Raw genomic sequence first — 19467 nt, 5'->3', positions numbered from 1 at the left:
ATCATGACTCTGCACTATCTGGCCATCCAGGCATCCTGGGTACCAAGCACCTCATTGCCAGAAACTATTGGTGGCCTGGGTTGCTCAAAGACGTTAAGGCCTACGTCGCCGCTTGTGAAGTTTGTGCTAGGTCCAAGACTCCCAGGTCCCGACCAGCAGGCTATGTTCTTTGCCCGTTCCCCAGAGACCTTGGACCCATATCTCCATGGATTTCATCACCGATTAACCTCCATCTCAAGGCAAGTCGGTGGTGTTGGTTGTAGTAGACCGCTTCAGTAATTTGTGCCACTTTGTGCCCCTCAAGAAACTACCCAATGCTAAGACGTTAGCTACCTTGTTTGTCAAACACATCCTGCGTCTCCATGGGGTTCCTGTCAATATTGTTTCTGACAGAGGGGTACAATTTGTTTCATTGTTTTGGAGAGCCTTCTGTAAAAAGTTGGAGATTGATCTGTCCTTCTCCTCTGCCTTCCATCCTGAAACTAATGGCCAAACTGAGAGGACTAATCAGTCTCTAGACCAATATTTAAGGTGTTTTATCTCTGACTGTCAATATGATTGGGTCTCATTCATTCCCCTCGCCGAATTTTCCCTAAATAACCGGGTCAGTAACTCGTCAGGGGTCTCCCCCTTTTTCTGTAATTTTGGGTTTGATCCACGGTTCTCCTCCGTTTCACCTGGTAGTTCCAACAATCCCGAGGTAGATGTCGTTCATCGGGAACTGGGCACAGTCTGGGCCCAGGTTCGGAAGAACCTAGAGGCGTCCCAGAGCATACAAAAGACTCAGGCAGATAGAAGACGTTCTGCTAACCCCTTGTTTGTGGTCGGGGATCTGGTGTGGCTATCGTCAAAAAATTTGCGCCTTAAAGTCAAGTCCAAGAAGTTTGCTCCCCGGTTTATAGGGCCATACAAGGTCATTGAAGTCCTTAACCCTGTCTCCTTCCGACTGGAGTTGCCCCCGTCTTTTCGAGTACACGACGTGTTTCATGCCTCCCTCCTTAAACGCTGCTCCCCGTCCTTGGCTCCCTCGAGGAAACCTCCGGTCCCTGTTCTCACCCCTGAGGGGGTAGAATTCGAGGTGGCCAAGATTGTGGACAGCAGGATGGTCCAAGGCTCCCTCCAGTACCTGGTCCATTGGAGGGGATACGGGCCTGAGGAGAGGACTTGGGTACACGCCCGGGATGTTCACGCTGGGGTATTGCTCAGGAGGTTCCACCTTCGTTTCCCCAATAAACCAGGTCCACCTAGAAAGGGTCCGGTGGCCCCTCATAAAAGGGGGGGTACTGTAAAGGATCTGCCAGACACAACTTCTGTGTCGACGCCCATAGGTAATCAGTCTGCACCTGCTTCTATGTCTGTGAGACTGACTCCATCTTCCACCACCCAGGATGGCAGGCTTAGGAGTGGGAGAGCCTATCACAGCCTGGCCAGACGGAGCTAGCTCCCACCCTCTGTCTATTTATACCTGCCTTTCCTGTTTCTCCTTTGCTTGTGACTCTTCTCTGTTGGTTTCCTGGCCCTGCTGCAGCTTCTTGAACTACTGATCCTCTGCTTGTGATTGACCTTGGCTTTACTGACCATTCTTCTGCTCTGTGTTTTTGTACCTCGCTCATCTCCTGGTTTGACTCGGCTCGTTCACCTCGCTTGTTGCTCACGGTGTTCCCGTGGGCAACTTCCCCATTTCCCTGGCTTCTTTGTACCCTTGTCTGTCGTGCACCTATTGAGTGTAGGGACCGTCGCCCAGTTGTACCCCGTCGCCTAGGGCGGGTCGTTGCAAGTAGGCAGGGACTGAGTGGCGGGTAGATTAGGGCTCACTTGTCTGGTTCCCTACCCCGACATTACAGGTCCTTTGAAAAAGAGGCAGCTACATATTAAAGATCTGTAATTCCTAAACCCTTCCTCAAATTAGGATGTGAATACCCTCAAATTAAAGCTGAGAATCTGCACTTTAGGCCCATGTATATGTTTTGGTAAGCAGCTAAAATACCAAAACTTGTGCCACTGTCCAAATAATTCTAGACCTAATGGTGTGTGTGTGTGTGTGTATATATATATATATATATATATATATATATATATATATATATATATATCTCTCTAAGTATGACATCATCAACGTGGGACTAGTGTCCACAGGTTAAAGTGTTATAGTAAATGCAGTAATTGTTTCAATCAATAAATAGTACTATAAGTTTCATTGTTGAAAATGTGCATGGTGCAAATAATTAAAACATACAGAGGGGTATGTAGATGTACCTGTAGATTGTATGTGTTCCCATTTCATAAGGCAGAAACTTGAGGTCAGCACAAACATATGATGCCCATCGTCTGGAAGTGACATCAGCACAAGAACTGTTTATCAGGAGCTTCATGAAATGGGTCTGAATGGTTGAGCAGCTGCACACAAGCGCCTATAAACACCATGGGCAACGCCAAGCGTCTGCTGGAGTGGTGTAAAGCACGCTGCCACTGGAGCAGTGGAAACATGTTCTCTGGATTGATGACTCACACTTCACTATCTGGCAGTCTGATGGAGGAATCTGGGACGGGTTTGGTACATAGTAGACGGCCTACACACTGACATACAGCAGTCTGTTGGGAGCAATGTGAGGATTGATTTCACTGTGGTTTCCTTGCTATATTTCTAGGCAATTTTGCTGATGTGTAGCAGAAAATAGCAATTCCCTATCACATTAGCCTGTGTGCTTCCACACTAAAGTGCATTGATGATCATAGGCAATAATATAACATGTATTAAGAACATATAATATGTCCAGTATAAAGCTCTATCCACAAGAATATAAAACATTATGATGTAAAGACTATACCAACTACAAATTGTTAAAAAATTCTTGTTTATTTTACAGTATATACAATCATCAATTTATCCAAAAGCTTTGCCTTATCAATAATGTACACCTTAGGCCGCCTATAGTTCTCTTTATTGAATTAGTGTTTTGCGCATGAAAATTAGCAGGAAAGGAGTAAAATGAAAAACGGTGCATTGTGGTATTACGTTACAGTGGTACATGAACAGTCACTGCTCTCATGTCCTGTAATGTGCAGAATTCAGGCTCTTATATGGAAAGAATTATATTAAGAATGTTTCCATCAGACTGTAGGCGGATCATCGGTCCATCATGCTGCTTCAGTGAGCTCTGGTGTATGATGAAATCATGCTGCTATGTTACCAGCCAATATTATTGAGGTGCATTATTATTATGGTGGAATGAAGGGCTGGGGCCATCTAAGAAAATAATTGATTATTAAGGAAAATTTCATTTAGATTTGCTCGGTGACGGCAAAAGCGAAAAACAAACAAAAAAATCATATGCACAGCTGCTTGATGCAGCCTCCTTTAGTCTATTTGCATGAGGTAGTAACTAAATTATTTTGGCCACAAGTTCACAAGCATCCTAAAGGATGAAAATAAGGCAAAATAAAAAGTAAAATCGAAATAATATCTTAGAAAGTGGAATGTTAGAGGTGCTCAGTCTGGTTGAAATGTTGAGTATTTATCCAACTTAATAGAAGACATCTGGTTCTGGCTTCATGTAGGACTTCTGTACAGACAAAAAAAAAAGAATTTCTAAAAAAAAAAATGTGCCTGATTCTATAGATGCAAATTGCATAGTCACCCGAATATATATTTATGTATGTCGAGTGACAAGAGATTAAAGGGTATTGATCAAAACATTGTTTCCATTTGTAGGAACACAAATGGGAAACCAAATTAAAATTAGACCCACAATATGCATGGGTTAAGTTATGGTAAAGCAGTTGCTGTGTAGGCAGTGTTAGAAAAAAAATACACCACCGAGTCAGAAGAACTGCTATGCAAGCTGCTAGAATATTTTCCCTTTCAGATTTTAAATAACTATACAAAAAGTGTGATTTCCTTGTAAGAAATATATTATTACTTTTTAAATGTTCTGATCTTCCCCATTAATCATTAAAAAAACACTTGTTAATTTGTTGTTGCACATGCCAAAATGGATCACGAAGACCCCGAAACAAACCCTTTATATTCAGGTCAACAGAATATGACGATTTACAACTTCAAAAAAATAGAAAAAAAAAAAAAAAGCAAGCAAACAAGATATTAATGGCAGAAGCTGACGCAGTTCACAGCAGTCACAGGGTAACTCTGTGGTGCAATGTGTCACATGACAATACTTTGTGCAAATTTAAACACCAGTGTACTTGCATTAAAGGTAAGGATATTTTAAAACGCTTACATCCTCTATAGATTACAGTATCTTTTTTTTTTTTCCAACTTACAAAAATTTATATTGGCATTACTAAATTACACAGAGTAAAAAATACAATAGTGTTAATAAACTCTCTTGTGTTTTTTTTTGTTTTTCCAAAAGGCCAACTCTAGCTAGCTAGACTAGTCACTAGACCAACGAGAAGGAACAGATCTCAGGACATGGGGCTCCGACCAACTTTACATCTGTACAATTAAGACACTTGTACGTCATTAAAGTTTCGCTATCTACAGTAGGGTTCCAGGTAGGTTATCAGCAACAGGAAGTTACAGTCACTGCAGCATGACAGATTTAATACTACCTGTGTGTGCAAAGTTTACACAACTGTGAATGCAGCACTTGTGTGGGAAAAAAAATGTGTCCATACCACATAGAAGCGACATTTTCCTCATCACTGACTCATGCCACAATAAATTATTTGTATATATAATATGTATATAAAATGATCATGTTGCTGTTGCTTTGTTCTCAAGTTTCTCTGCAGGAACATATAACCCTGCTATGTAACTCTTTCCCCACATTTCCAGTATCTGCAACCACATCATTTCCGCTTCACTGTATCGTGAGCAATGTGGTGCAGACAGAATCCTTTGCCTCGACTGCTGCATCGACCATGTGAGAAAACCTCTCAATACTGTCTGCAATTGTCTTCCAATCTTTTTCCTGCCATGCCGATAGACCCTCAAGTAATAGTGTTCTATTTGAGACATGAGTTCTTTATTCCATTGGTTTTCAGTAGCTGTTCTCATGTCCTGCAAGAATGTACAGGTTGCTGTTGGCTGTAGGGTTGTCTGTTGGCCTGCTTTCCAAAACAACAACTCTGCATAAGAAACACACAAAAGGGTGAATTAGTGACAATTGTCATGGAGAATGATTCAACAACAAATATTTAGGACAATGAAAATCGATTTTACTGGTTAAAAATATATTGGACACGTTTATACGTCTTTTCGTGTGCTAAAACTTTAATGGCCTAGATAAGCCATTTATGTTTCATTGATGGGGAGTCCAATCTTCAGGATCTCGCAGCTCATCAAAAAGAAGGGTTGTGGCGCTCACTGGAGAGTCCAATGTCTATCGGTTGCTACTGCAACTTCGCTTCGGCCCCTTTGTTCTAGTGGTGGGACCCTCAACGATTAAACACCAATGGCCTATCTGAAAACCATCTGAAATGAACAATAAACCTAGAAGTGAAATAAAAGTAAACAAGAGAATATCTTGCTCATACTGTTTGTCAGTCTGCTTTTCTACTTTCTTTTGTGCAAATCCTGCAGAGAACACAGGGGTTACTTTCCTCCTGATCTCTTCTATTTTTGGCTTGTAACCCGTTGAGGGTTAGGTTGAATTAAAGGGGCGTGGTAATGATCTGTGTCTCTTACTGCAGACAAGGCAGATGGGGGAGGCTCCTGCTGCAGCCAGTTGTCTTACAGCAAGACACAGGATTGTGAAGAGGAGGAGGGGTGAAATGGCTGATCTCCTGGTACACATAGATTTTTTTGTTATAAATATGTTTTAGTTTTAATTGCAATATGAGACAATATAGGATCAAAGGAAAGTAGAGGATTAAAAGGGTTATCCAGCCTCCAGCATTTTTAACCTATCCACTGGATAGGTGAAAAATGCTAGATAGGTAGGGGTCTGCTTGCTGGGACCCCTACCAATCGCCATAACGGAGGACCTTGGTCCCTCATTCGCCCCAGCCGCAGGAGTAGAATGAATGGAGCAGAGGCCGGGCATTAAAGTTCTTTGGGGCTGATGGAAATGACCTGTAACACATATTTTCAATTAAATATAATTGCAGACATTTTAATTTAGGTTCTGACATCAAACATGTAAAATCATAATAATTGTCGTGTGTAAACAGGCTTCACCAGGCAGAACGGGGCTCGGGGACACAGCTGGCACCTGCTGCAGAGGGCTCGGATATGCTGTCCTGTAGAATAACTTACATTCAACTTTTTGCTATTATTGTGCGGTGCTGAGACAATAATTTAGGGGTCATTTGTGAGATGATCTGCAGGACAGTAATTTGTGGGGGTTATGAATAAGATCCTCTGCAGGACATTAATAAAATTGGGTCTGTTTGTGAGAAGCTCTGTAGGACAGTAAAATGCTATGGGGCTGTTGGTGGGGGGGGGGGGGGTGTATGAAAGTGATCCAATGCAACAGATGTAATTTTGCACTGGTGTAGATACACGGTGTCAGAATGTCTCTGTGACTAAGGTGGACCGTTCCCTCAAGACGGCCTTTCTACTGGTGTATGCTCTCTCTGCTTCACCATACTTTCTTTCTCTTCTGGGTGCTGCTGACCACCGAACTGACTCCGAAAGGCTGGCCAGCATCAGGACCTACATTGTGAGTCTGACCGCGGGCCAGAGTGAGGACCTACACTGTGTTGTGTGTCAGGCCAGGCCTCTCTGTGAGCACGGGTCCCATAGAAATTGCTATGATGGTAGTTTTGCCAACGTATAAGCCAATGAATAATTTAATCTAGGGGGCGCAAATTACTTGAGTCTGACATCTACATGATTACCTGTCAGATCCCAGCAGCCGGAATATCCGAGTGCTATCTGAGATTTCCTGTGTTATCTGTGAGGAGAAAGACATCATATACTTCAATTACTTACATAAACATGAGTCACACATTTTCCCATCATAAAGAATCTAGGCAGCTTATGCTTTTTCATACTCCTTATACAATGGACAATTATTCTAGGCCATATGTCCTCATCACTCCTACTGAACTGTTGCTTCTAAAGGATTTATGTCAAAAAAGTTTACATAAGATCAGAGAAGTATTGCAGTCAATCATGTGTATGTGATAGGAATATTCCACCCATGACTACACTGTCTATCAATTAAAGAAACACAAACTATTAATCTATACATTATGTACAAAATATACATTCTTGTATTGTATTGCAGGACGCAGAATTGTATTTGCAAGATAAAAATCAAGGGGACTGAAACAGTGATATGCACGTTCTCCTAAAGGCCCTATTACACGGGCCAATGATCGGGCAAACGAGCGGTCATAAGAACGCTCGTTCTCGATCATTGTCCTGTGTAATCAGGGCAACGATCAGCCGATGAACAAGTAAACGCTCGTTCATCGGCTGATCTGCTCTTTTATGCAGAACTAAAAATCATCGTTGTCGGCAGCACATTCCCATGTGTGATAAGGGAGATACGCTGCTGATATAATGAAAACGTGTAGGGACGAGCGATCGGAGTAACGATTGCTCCACCCTATACATATGCAATCATTGCTCTGTGTGAAAGGAGCACACGAGTGCCGATCAATGAGCTGTCTCGTTAATCGGCGCTCGTTTACATGGCCCACGGCGGGGGGGGGGGGGAGAGATTGGACCCCAATTCAGTGATTTCTAATCTTTGTGGAACCCCTGTATGTTTTTTCCAACCTAATAAAACCCTACTCACATTCCTACTTTAACCGGTTCCGACCGCCGGCTGTGTGTATATGTCCGGCGGTCGGGTCCTTAAAACCCGTGCAATAAACTATTTCCGGTGCAGGTTTTAGCTTGCTACCTAAGCGATCGAGAAGCTGAATGTCGGGTCTCCAGCAGTCAGTGATACCCGGGGACCATGAGGAGAAGATAGAAGCAGCTTTCGCTGCTTCTATCTTCACAATGAGCGCTGTGTAAATGACTAGAGACAGCGACATGATCGCCGGGTGCCCAGCACAGCCTTATTAGTGACAATAGTCACTATAAGAGGGCTGATTTCCCCTGTAACTGGGGCTACTGTGCTGTTACAGTCAAAAAAACATGGTGTAAAAGAAGAAAAAAAAAAAAGAAGTCCCACAAAGGTCTTTTCTGACCTTTGAGTGACAGACCATAATAATAAAAAACGAAAACTAAAATAAAGTGCAAAACAAAATTAATAATAAATACACATAAAATACCCCAAATAACCCCCCCCCGCCAATCACTATCATAACGCTAGCCGTGACCCAATTACCCTAAAATAGACATGTAATATATCAATGTTTACGGTAGACAATGACTATCACAAATAAAATGTCTATTTTAGGGTAAAACTATATTATCACCCGAAAAAAATAGCTAACATGTAAAAAGGCATATTTTTTACTAACATTTTGAAACTTTAAGCCTAGAAATGTTAAAATAGCAATAGCGTTACCACAATGATTGGCAGGGACGATGACGTGTTTTTGGGGTGGGTATTTTATGTGTATTTATTTTTTTTTACTATTATGGTCTGTTTCAAAGGTCAGAAAAGACCTTTGTGGGACTCTATATATATATTTTTTTCTTCTTTTACACCATGTTTTTCCACTGTAACTGGGGCTGCAAAGCAGCCCCAGTTACATGGGAGATCAGCCCTCTCATAGTGACCATTGTCACTAACAGGGCTGTGCTGGGTCTAGTAAGACCCAGTAGCAGCCTACCAGTAACGACACCCGGCGATCATGTGACCAGTCACATGATCACCGGGACCAAGAGCTGCCGCTGCCTTTATTTGTCTCAATGAGCGCTGTGTAGAAGAGATCAGAGAAGACACAAGCAGCGAAAGCTTCTTCTATCTTCTCCTCAGTGATGGAGACCCGACATTGAGCCGCACCGATCGCTCGGGCAGCAAGCTAAAACCCGCGCCGTAAATAGTCTATGGTGCGGGTTTTAAGGACCCCGACCGCCGGACGTATATACACAGCCGGCGGTCGAAACCGGTTAAGCTGCTGAATTTAAAAAAATGCCCGTAAAAAGTAGAATGTCACTTCTTAAGCGTTTTTTGGAGCTGATTTTCCATTGACACTATATAAAAAAAAAGGTAGCTACCTAAGCTCCCTCTAGGAGCGGAATCCCCGGCCAGCTCTCCAAGAGGGCCTCCGACATCTCTCCATCCCCGCTGTAAATAATGCCCCCCCTGTAGATAGCACCACCTAAACTTCCACTAGGAGCAGAATCATGTCAGATCGCTCTGTGCCGGGGATTCCGCTTCTAGAGAGAGACCCTGACATCACTGTCCACTGTCAGGGGCTCTCTCTAGCCGAAAAATCCCTGACCAACACACTGACTGGGGATTCCGCTGCTGGAGAAGCCCCTGGCGTCACTATCCATATATGGACAGTAACGTCAGCGGCTCTCTCTAGGAGCGGAATTCCCAGTGTAAAATCGCTCTGTGCCAGGGATTCCGCTACTGGAGAAGCCCCTGGCGTGACTATCCATATATGGACAGTGACGTCTGCGGCTCCCTCTAGGAGCGGAATCTCCGGTGTCAGATCGCTCTGTGCCGGGGATTCCGCTACTGGAGAAGTCCCTGCCGTTACTATCCATATGTGGACAGTGACGTCAGGGGCTACTCCTGGAGCGGAATCCCCGGCCACAGCACTGCCGACGCTGAGGCGGGGAGTTCCGCTTTTAGAGTAAGCCCCTAACGTCACTGTCCATATATGGACAGAGGTGGATTGGTATTTGATTTTGCATTGTCTTTTCTGAGTTTTTGTAAATTCTGTACATATGCATTTCTGATGCCGGCCTGCGTGCCGAAATAAACATTTTGACTACATGGTCTGTACCTCTTTGCATTTTCTTCAATAAAAATATATTGAACAGAGACATCAGGGAATCCCCCATCTGGCCGGGGATTCCGCTCCTACAGCGAGCTACAGTGGTGCTATTTACAGGAAGGGGGTGCTGGTACATACAGGGGGAGTGGCGCTATCTACAGGGGAAGTGGCGCTATCTGCAGGGGGTGTTGCTATCTACAGGGGGGGTGACGCTATCTACAGGGGGGGGGTGACGCTATCTACAGGGGGGGTGACGCTATCTACAGGGGGGGTGACGCTATCTACAAGGGGGGTGACGCTATCTACAGGGGGGGGTGCTATCTACAGGGGGGGGTGCTATCTGCAGGGGGAGGTGCTATCTGCAGGGGGAGGTGCTATCTGCAGGGGGAGGTGCTATCTGCAGGGGGTGGCGCAATCTGCAGGGGGTGCTATATACAGGGAGTGTGGCACTATTTACATGGTCACTGTGGCATTATATGGGCACTACCTACAGGGGAAACTGTGGCGCTACCTACATGGGCACGGTGTGTGGCACTATGTGGGTACTATCTACAGTGGGATCTGTGGCCCTATTTACAGTGGGCACCATCTATGTGGGCACTGGCACTATCTACAGTGGGCAATGTGGCACTATCTACAGTGGTATTGCGTCAATATTTACATGGGCACTGTGGTGTTTTCAGGTGGCTGCGACAAAAAAACCCCCAACTAATAAAATTCATCCATTTTTTAACGTCCATGAAAAACGGATGGCAAAGGTCGGTAAGAGACAGTCGGGAAACTGATTCAAATTTTGAGAGACATTGATGCAAAACAGCCATGAAAAACTGACAGTTGATCCGTTGTTAACTGCCATTTTTTTCACGTTGTGTGAATATAGCCTTATAGCCTTCTTATCTGCTCACAGCGATCCAGGGTGACCGTGTGTGTGTATATATATATATACACACACACACACACACACACACACACAAACATATAATATAGATATATATATATATATATATATATATATATATAAAAATTACAAAAAAGTTTTTGTGTAACATTTTTAGTGATTTGTCTGCTTATAATAAAAATTTAAAAACATGAAATGAATTAAACTAATCTAGAAAATGAAACCCTCATAAAAAAACAAAGTAAAAATAGTTGCGATATTCAAAGCGGTTGCAAAGATATCGTTTAAAGAAGTGCATATCCGAAATGGAAAATTTGACCTGGACACAGGGGCATCAATGACCCTTGGTCATGAAAGGGTTAAAATAAGAAAAAAGGGATAAAAACCCAACCTGCTGGATCTCGTTTTCCCCCAATAGGAGACTTTGGTGTTCTATAAGGAAGTCCCCATAGACTTTAGGTTGTCAGCAGAAAATTTCAGTGGAATCAGCAATAGAAATCTGTTGTCTTTGGCCAGAAATTGGATAAGCACTTTATACAATGCACTGTATAGCACAATGCATTCCTTGCTTCAAAGCTTTCCTACTTTGTTTAGTAACTTTAACCAGTGGTCACAGAGCCATCCCTGAAGTATCGCAAATATCCATGGACACCAGCAGTCCAGGGAGGACGATTGCTGCGGGGCTCAAGCAATGCAACATGGACTGCTAGGTGACTTACAGTACTTAGTACAGTTGAAAAAAAGACACGTGTCCATCAAGTTGAACCAAGGGATGGGAAAAAGGGAAGGGATGAAACAAAAATTCTACACATTCACATAGGAGCTGATATTTTTGGGTTATTCTCTCCTCTCATAGAAATATAGTAGAATACAAGACCACACTCCTGACAGTCATGTGAGCAAATTACTATGGAATTCCGTCCACTATAAGATTTTCCTGCACTCACTTCCCCTGCCCTCGCCTGTCCAGATTGCATTACGCTAATTCTTTTCATAGTTTGTATCAGCAATACTTAGGGCACGTGGTGTGGCTCGGAGTGTCTTACTTTGCTATCCCCATGATTTACTGGCATCTCATTATAGGGGTTCTGAAGATATGGTACCCATAGTAATGCCTTGACTAGTTTCCTTATGCCCATAAATGTTAGGTATAAAGAGACCCTTCATCCTTAGAGCTGGGCACAAGGTCAATATAGGTGACAATATGATATATTTACCTCATTTGATCGGAAACTTCTTCCTTGCATACCATGCTTCCAAAAAGCAAGGACACTGTCTTGTAAGCAAACTAGAATAAAAGACAAAGGCAATTAGAGGACAATTTTGCTGTTGAAATTGAAGAAATAAAAAACAAATGTGTCCATAGTGTGAGCATATATATTGCCTACAGTTCCCAGTATACGTTACTGCAGCCCCTGACAGCAACTACAGAACAGCAAGGTGTAAACATAGACTGGAGAAGTTTAGATATGCAGATAAGGTTTATTCAGAAATAGGCTAATTAACGTTTGGTAAGTTTTGGCCTATCATCACGGCCTTTTATAGGCCGAAACGTTACAAAACCTAATCTGCATACGTAAACGGAGTGCTCCAGTCTATGTTTACAGTGTTGATGGGGTGGGAACCCTACCTACAGAACCCGGAATACACACAGAGTGCCACAGATCATTTTTGCACTACAGAATTGCAAGGGCGGGGATGGAACATAGACTAGATGGACAAGGCAGTCACCAAAACGGTTCCACTGTTAATGTATTTGAAAACTTCTGACTCCAGCATGTACTGAAGTCTTCAACTAATAAAATGTCACTGCTGTTAGAGATACACAGCGGAGAACATGAAACAGAACTGTCAATCATACAAATCCGAGCAGTATTAGAACTGTAACTTTTGTCTACTCTTCCGTGCATTGTATTCCAGAAAAAATTATAGGAATTAAAAAAAATGTATGCTTAGGCTGGGTTCACACTGAGTTTTTTGCAAAAGGAAAATCTGCCTCAAAATTCCGTTTGGTCAATGGGAGGCATTTTCTGATGTTTGTTGGCGCGGTTTCCGCGTCAAAAAACTCTGTGTGAACCCAGCCTTATATAGGATATGAAGTGTGCCATAAAACCGTGTCTGGTATGTGAAGAGGCTACACCAGGTATTTGTCGTTTTCTGGCATACATCGAACGATTGTTATTAGACTTATCAGAAAATGAGATAAAGTAATCATAAATATGGAGCATGTAATGAAAGCCAGTTTTATGACATTGTATGAAACTTGGGAACATGTATCCAATATAAATATTCAAAGAATATGTCTCTCTTACCTATAGACTCAATCTGAAAGTCAAAAGTCAGCTCTGAAGACAACTTGCGACTGGATTTTAACCGTCCTTGAAGATTCACAATTTTTATAGAACCTTAAAAAGAAAAATGATTTGCATATGACTGCACAAACAAGCCGTGCACAATATCTACATGCAGTTTCATCGACTTACGATCCAGGCACACTAGAATGGTATCTCTCTCTAACTGTGTCACATGGACAACATCTGTCTGCGGAGTGTCTGTAGATGACAGGGAGGAGTAGCAGTTCATTTCAAGTAACAGAATCATACGTTTAAAGAGGAACGTCGGAATATAATATTGGACTATTTACCTGTCTCTGTAAACCATGAAGAGGTGGAGTTAGGATTCACGGTCTCAAACCGTACAACTTGGTTAAAATCTGTGCCCTTGCTGACGTTCACACACACTAAGGGGTATTCCTGTTCAGGCACAACCAGCATCTCTAACATCATGAGTGGGCACGGTAATGGGAAGTCTATGTGCTAGGTAAAAAAATAAATCATCATGTTTTTTTACATAAGTATAAATCAACAATATAAATGAATAACTGAGTGATAGAATCTACCGCTACTATCTATGTAGGCAAACTAGGATTTGGAATTTCCTTCTTTATTAAGATGGCTATAGACATTCAATATTTATTGGCAGATTCATCCAATCTGCTGGTAATCTATTCTCTGTGGTTTACCTTATGTGGCGATCTTTAGAATATATCCTGCCACCAACCAACTTGTCTCAACAGCATATTAACCCATATTAATCCTTTTCACACTTTTGACACACACAAATAAAACGTGAATTATAAAATATTATACCCCCATACCCATTTATTTTATAAAAGCAGACACCTTACACATTGTAAAAAAGCATAACGTTGTGTAAAAAATGCATAAAAAGTCATGTGTGTGGTTATAAGTCTGACCCAAGCATAGCCAGAGATGCCCAACACCTCCTAAATATAAAAGTTCAAGATGTGCAGAGTTCATACATGCCAGTTATGCCTATGTATACATGCACATATCTTCATAAAATCACCAAAACTTAGGAGACGAAAAAACTCTGCAATCCAAATACCAGTAAACATCCGAGTCATGGGGTTAACAAGTAGCCTGACTAGGCACAGAAGGTGATTAGATGTGCAACTGCTCATTTTTCATCCCTGTAGTAGAAAAAAAAAAAGAACTACCTACCCTAAATGCGTCGTTTGGCTTTTAGTTACATTCAAAACAGTTATGTGCCATAATAGGAGAGCGGACTTGTCCCCATAATATGATGCTCGTAAATGGGTCAGCATAGGCTACTAAAATATCTGCTTTAAGAGTGAAGAATGTATACGAAATTCTCTAATATATGCTATTAATACAAAATTCTATACAAAAAAATAAAAAATTTTACATATATACAGTGCTGTGCAAAAGTTTTAGGCAGTTGTGGTAAAATGCAGCAGAGTAAGAATCCAAATTGAATGAATAAAAGAGAAATCTAAATCAAAATCAATATTTGGTGTGACCACCCTTTGCCTTCAAAACAGCATCAATTCTTCTAGGTACACTTGAACACAGTTTTTGAAGGAACTCGGCAGGGAGGTTGTTCCAAACATCTTGGAGAACTAACCACAGATCTTCTGTGGATGTAGGCTTCCTGAATTCCTTCTGTCTCTTCAAGTAATCCCAGACAGACTCAATGATGTTGAGATCAGAGCTCTGTTGGGGCCATATTATTACTTCCAGGGCTCCTTGTTCTTCTTCATGCTGAAGATAATTCTTAATGACTTTGGCTGTATGTTTGGGTTCTTTTCCTTCTGCAGAATAAATTTGGAGTCAATCAGACGCCTCCCTAATGTTATTGCATGATCGATAAGTATCTGCCTGTATTTCTCAGCATTGAGGACACCATTAATGCTGATAAAATCCCCAATTTCATTTGCTGAAATGCAGACCCGAACTTGCAAGGAACCTCCACCATGCTTCACTGTTGCCTGCAGACACTCATTATTGTACCGCTTGCCAGCACTTCGGCGAACAAACGGCCTTCTGTTACAGCCAAATAGTTCTAATTTTGACTCATCAGTCCAGAGCACGTGCTGCCATTTTTCAGCACCCCAGTTGATATATTTTGTGCATAGTTGACTCGCTTGGCCTTGTTTCCACACCAAAGGCCGCAATTCTTCAATGAAGACCACTTCTGGCCAGACTTCTCCGAACAGTAGACGGGTGTACCACTGGTTTCTGCTAGTTCTAAGATGATGGCACTGCTAGATATCTTCCAAATTTGAAGGGAAGTATGCATAATGTGTCTTTGATCTTTCCTTGGCCGACCACTGTGTCTACGGTCCTCAACATTGCCCCTTTGTTTGTGCTTCTTCAAAAGAGCTTGAACAGCACATCTTGAAACCCCAGTCTGCTTTGAAATCTTTGCCTGGGAGAGACCTTGCTGATGTATTATAACTACCCTGTGTCTTGTTGCTGTGCTCAGTCTTGCCATGGTGGACCTGTGACATGATACTGTCTTCTACAACCTCATCTTTGTAGCAGAGTTTGGCTGTTACTCACCCAGTTTTAAGACTGCGACACAACGGTTTCTGTTACAGATAATGACTTAGTTTCAACCCTACATATGAAAATGATGATCATTACCACCTGCTTGGTATAATTGGTTAATCATACATGTGACTATAATCCTACAAAATTCTTCACTATATGCAAGTGTACCTAGAAGAATTTATGCAGTTTTGAAGGAAAAGGGTGGTCACACAAAATACTGATTTGATTTTGAGTTCTCTCCATTCACTTTGTATTTTTTTAATTGACATAAAAAAACTATTATTAACACTTCTATTTTTGAGAGCATTCTTACTTGCAGCATTTTTCCGCAACTTTCTAAAACTTGAGCAGAGTACTGTGTACATATATATATATATATATATATATATATATATATATATATATATATGTGTATGTATATACATACGTATATATGTGTGTGTATATATATATATATATATATTCATTGACCGGAATCATTTGGAAACAAAACAAACAAAAAAAAACTGGTTAACTCTTTAACCCCTTAGCTCACCGGGACGCACCGGTACGTCCTGTATTGAAGTGCTTTAAAGCACAGGGACGTACCGGTGCGTCCTGGCTAAAAACTGTCACCCTGTCAAAGGACAAGGTGACAGAACTGTGCCGTCAACTGTTTATGACAGTTGATCAGCACAGTAAGACGGCAGGGGACCATTCACAGCGGTCTCCTGCCGGCGATCGTTGTGATTGGTCAGTCAAAGCAGACTGACCAATCATAGCTCCATGACGTGGTGTATGTGATGGCGCTGGCTCAACTTGAGCCAGCGCTATCACCGCCGGTAATCAGCTGTCCGGCACCCCTCTGCAATGGCCAGGACCGGAACTAGGCTCCGATCCAGCCGATTAACCCCTTAGATGCATCGGGTGTTCCGATGGTTGCTATGGCAACAGTAGCCTAACAATCGCTTCCTAGTACGGAAGCCTATTAGGCCCCGCCGGGAGGCGAAGCCTAATAGGCTTGCTGTCAGTGAATAGCTGACAGCTCTAATACACTACACTACGTAGGTAGTGCAGTGTATTAGAATAGCGATCAGGGCTTCATGCCTTCAAGTTCCCTAGTGGGACACAAAAAAAAGTTAAAACAAGTTAATAAAAATGTTGTAAAAAAGTTACAAAAAAATAAGTTTCATGAAAAAAATAAGTTTAAAAAACACTATAACAGCCATCTTTCGTATAATAAGTCTTTTATTATAGGAAAAACAAAAAAACATAAAAAAAGTACACATATGTGGTATCCCCGCATCTGTAACGACCCAAACTATAAAAACATCACGCTATTTTACCCGTACGGTGAACACCGTAAAAAAATGTAATAAAAAACTATTCCAGAATCGCTGTTTGTTAGTCACTACCCCTCGCAAAACAGAAGAAAAATACCATTAAAAACTGCAGCCCGTCGCACAAAAAACAAGCCCTCCCGCAGCTTTTTTGACGGAAAAATAAAAAAGTTATGGCTCTCAGAATATGGGGACACAAAAAATAAATTATTTGAAACAAAAGTGATTTTATTGTGGAGACGCTGCAAAGCTTAAGAGAAACTATATACATATGGTATCGCCGTAATCGTGCCGACCCGCAGAATAAAGTAAAATTGTCATTCATAGCGCATGGCGAACGCCGTAAAAAAAAAAAATTATAAAAAACATCAGAATTGCAGGTTTTTGGTCACCTTGCTTGCCCAAAAAAATTAAATACAAAGTGATCAAAAAAATCGCATGTACCCCAAAATGGTACCAATGAAAACTACAGATTGTCCCGCAACATATAAGCCCTCACCCAGCTCTGGTGGAGAAAAAAAAAAGTTATGGCTCTCAGAATATGGCGATGCAAAATGTGCAGTGTTCCAAAAGCGGATAAGATCTGGCACCATTTATCAGTGCGACACCGGCCACATATCTATGAATTATTATTTATTTACCCCATTATTATACCCTCTTATTATGCCCTTGATGTACTCCGAACAGATTACATACGCCCCCACATCATAAACTGAAATACCAGCAAAACCCCAAACAAAACTACCACTAAGCAAAATCTGCGCTCCAAAAGCCAAATGGCGCTCCCTCCCTTCTGAGCCCTGCAGTGTGCCCAACGGGAAGTTTATGTCCACATATATGGCATCGCCATACCCGGGAGAGCCCGCTTAACAGTTTGAGGTATTTTGTCTTCAGTGGCATGAACTAGGCACAAAATATTGTGCACTAAAATGGCATATACCTGTGGAAATTTGCAATTTTCACTTTGCACCATCCACTGAGCATTCATTTATTATAGAAAAAAAAAACCTGTGTGGTCAAAATGCTCACTTTACCCGTTAATAAAATGCCTTCAGGGGTGCAGTTTCCAAAATGGGGGTCACTACTTGGGGGTTTGCTTTACTATTTGACCCCAGAGCCCTGCCATTGTGGGCTAATGCTGCGAAAATCACCAAAATAGGTCTCGCATGCGCCTTTCACTCCTAAGCCCTGTTATACATCCAGGCAAATGATAAATGCCTTGAGGGGTGTAGTTTACAAAATGGGGTCACTTCTCAGGGTTTTACACTCTACTCTGGTACCTAAGGGAGCTCTGCAAATGCGACATGGCGCCCATACACCAGTCCAGCAAAATCTGTGCTCTAAAAGCCACATGGCACTCCTTCCATTTTGAGCTCTGCCATGTGCCCAAACAGCAGTTTAGGGCCACACATGGGGTATTGCCGTACTCGGGAGAAATTGGGTAACAAATTATGTGTTGTTTTTTCTCCTATTACCCCTTGTGGAAAAAAAAATTGGGTGCAAAACTACATATTTTTGGGGAAAAAAAATTATTTTTCATTTTCACTGCCTCATTCTAATACAATCTATGAAACACCTGTGGGATCAAAATGCTCAGTACACCCCTAGATGATTACCCTGAGGGGTAAAGTTTCCAAAATGGAGTCACTTCTCAGGGGTTTCTACTGTACGGGTACCTCAGGGGCTCTGCAAATGCGACATGGCGCCCAAAAAACAATCAACCAAAATCTACATGCCAAGTAGCACTCCTGCCGTTCTGAGCCCTGTGGTGTATCCAAGCAGCTGTTTATGACCACATGTGGGGTATTACCGTACCCGGGAGAAATTGGTTTACAATTGTTGGGGTGCTTTTTCTCCTTTATTCCTTGTGAAAATGAAAAAAAATGCAACATTTTAGTGGAAAGAATGTAGATTTTCATTTTCACTGCATAATTCCAATTATTCAGCAAAAAAAACTGTGGGGTCAAAATGCTCACTATACCGCTAGATACATTCCACAAGGGGTATAGTTTACCAAATGGGGTCACTTTTGCCGGGTTTGTACTATTTTGGCCCCTCAGTGGCTTTGCAAATGTGACATGGGGCCGCAAACCATTCCAGCAAAACTTCAGCTCCAAAAGTCAAATGGCGCTCCGTCCTTTCTAACTTCCGCCATGTGTCCAAACAGCAGATTATTACCACATATGGGGTATTGCTGTGCTCAGAAGAGTTTGCTTTACAAATATTGATGTGTTTTTTCTCCTTTATCTATTGTAAAAATCTGAGCTAAAACGACATATTATTAGAAAAAAAAATTTGATTTTCAATTTCACGGCATAATTCCCATAAATTCAGCAAAAACCGTGTAGGGTCAAAATGCTAACTATACCCCTAGAAATATTCCTTGAGGGGTGTAGTTTCCAAAATGGGGTCACTTTTGGGGAGTTTCCACTGTTATAGTCCCTCCAGGGCTTTGCAAACACGACATGGCACCGAAAACCATTCCAGCAAAATCTGCGCTCCAAAATCCAAATGGCCCCCGTTCCCTTCTGAGCCCTGCCGTGGGTCCAAA

General features: G+C 42.0%; 1 protein-coding gene across 9 annotated transcripts in view; it reads right to left on the bottom strand.

Moving 5' to 3' along the window:
- Nucleotides 1-2838: 2838 nt before the first annotated feature.
- Nucleotides 2839-19467, bottom strand: part of MAP4K3 (mitogen-activated protein kinase kinase kinase kinase 3) — a 339362-nt gene continuing 322733 nt past the window's right edge. For all 9 annotated transcript variants that reach the window (XM_075862768.1, XM_075862771.1, XM_075862769.1 and 6 more), the window contains 6 exons: nucleotides 13365-13536; nucleotides 13204-13272; nucleotides 13033-13125; nucleotides 11938-12008; nucleotides 6805-6860; nucleotides 2839-5091 (listed from right to left, as the gene is read on the bottom strand). In XM_075862768.1, the coding sequence (XP_075718883.1) occupies nucleotides 5004-5091; nucleotides 6805-6860; nucleotides 11938-12008; nucleotides 13033-13125; nucleotides 13204-13272; nucleotides 13365-13536 (549 nt within the window). In that variant the 3' untranslated portion in view covers nucleotides 2839-5003. The remainder of the gene's footprint in view (nucleotides 5092-6804; nucleotides 6861-11937; nucleotides 12009-13032; nucleotides 13126-13203; nucleotides 13273-13364; nucleotides 13537-19467) is intronic.

Source organism: Rhinoderma darwinii, chromosome 4, assembly GCF_050947455.1.
Source record: "Rhinoderma darwinii isolate aRhiDar2 chromosome 4, aRhiDar2.hap1, whole genome shotgun sequence".
Classification (NCBI taxonomy): Eukaryota; Metazoa; Chordata; class Amphibia; order Anura; family Rhinodermatidae; genus Rhinoderma; species Rhinoderma darwinii.
The sequence above is the reverse complement of the archived record's forward strand: the minus strand, read 5'-3'. Positions and strand labels throughout refer to the sequence as shown.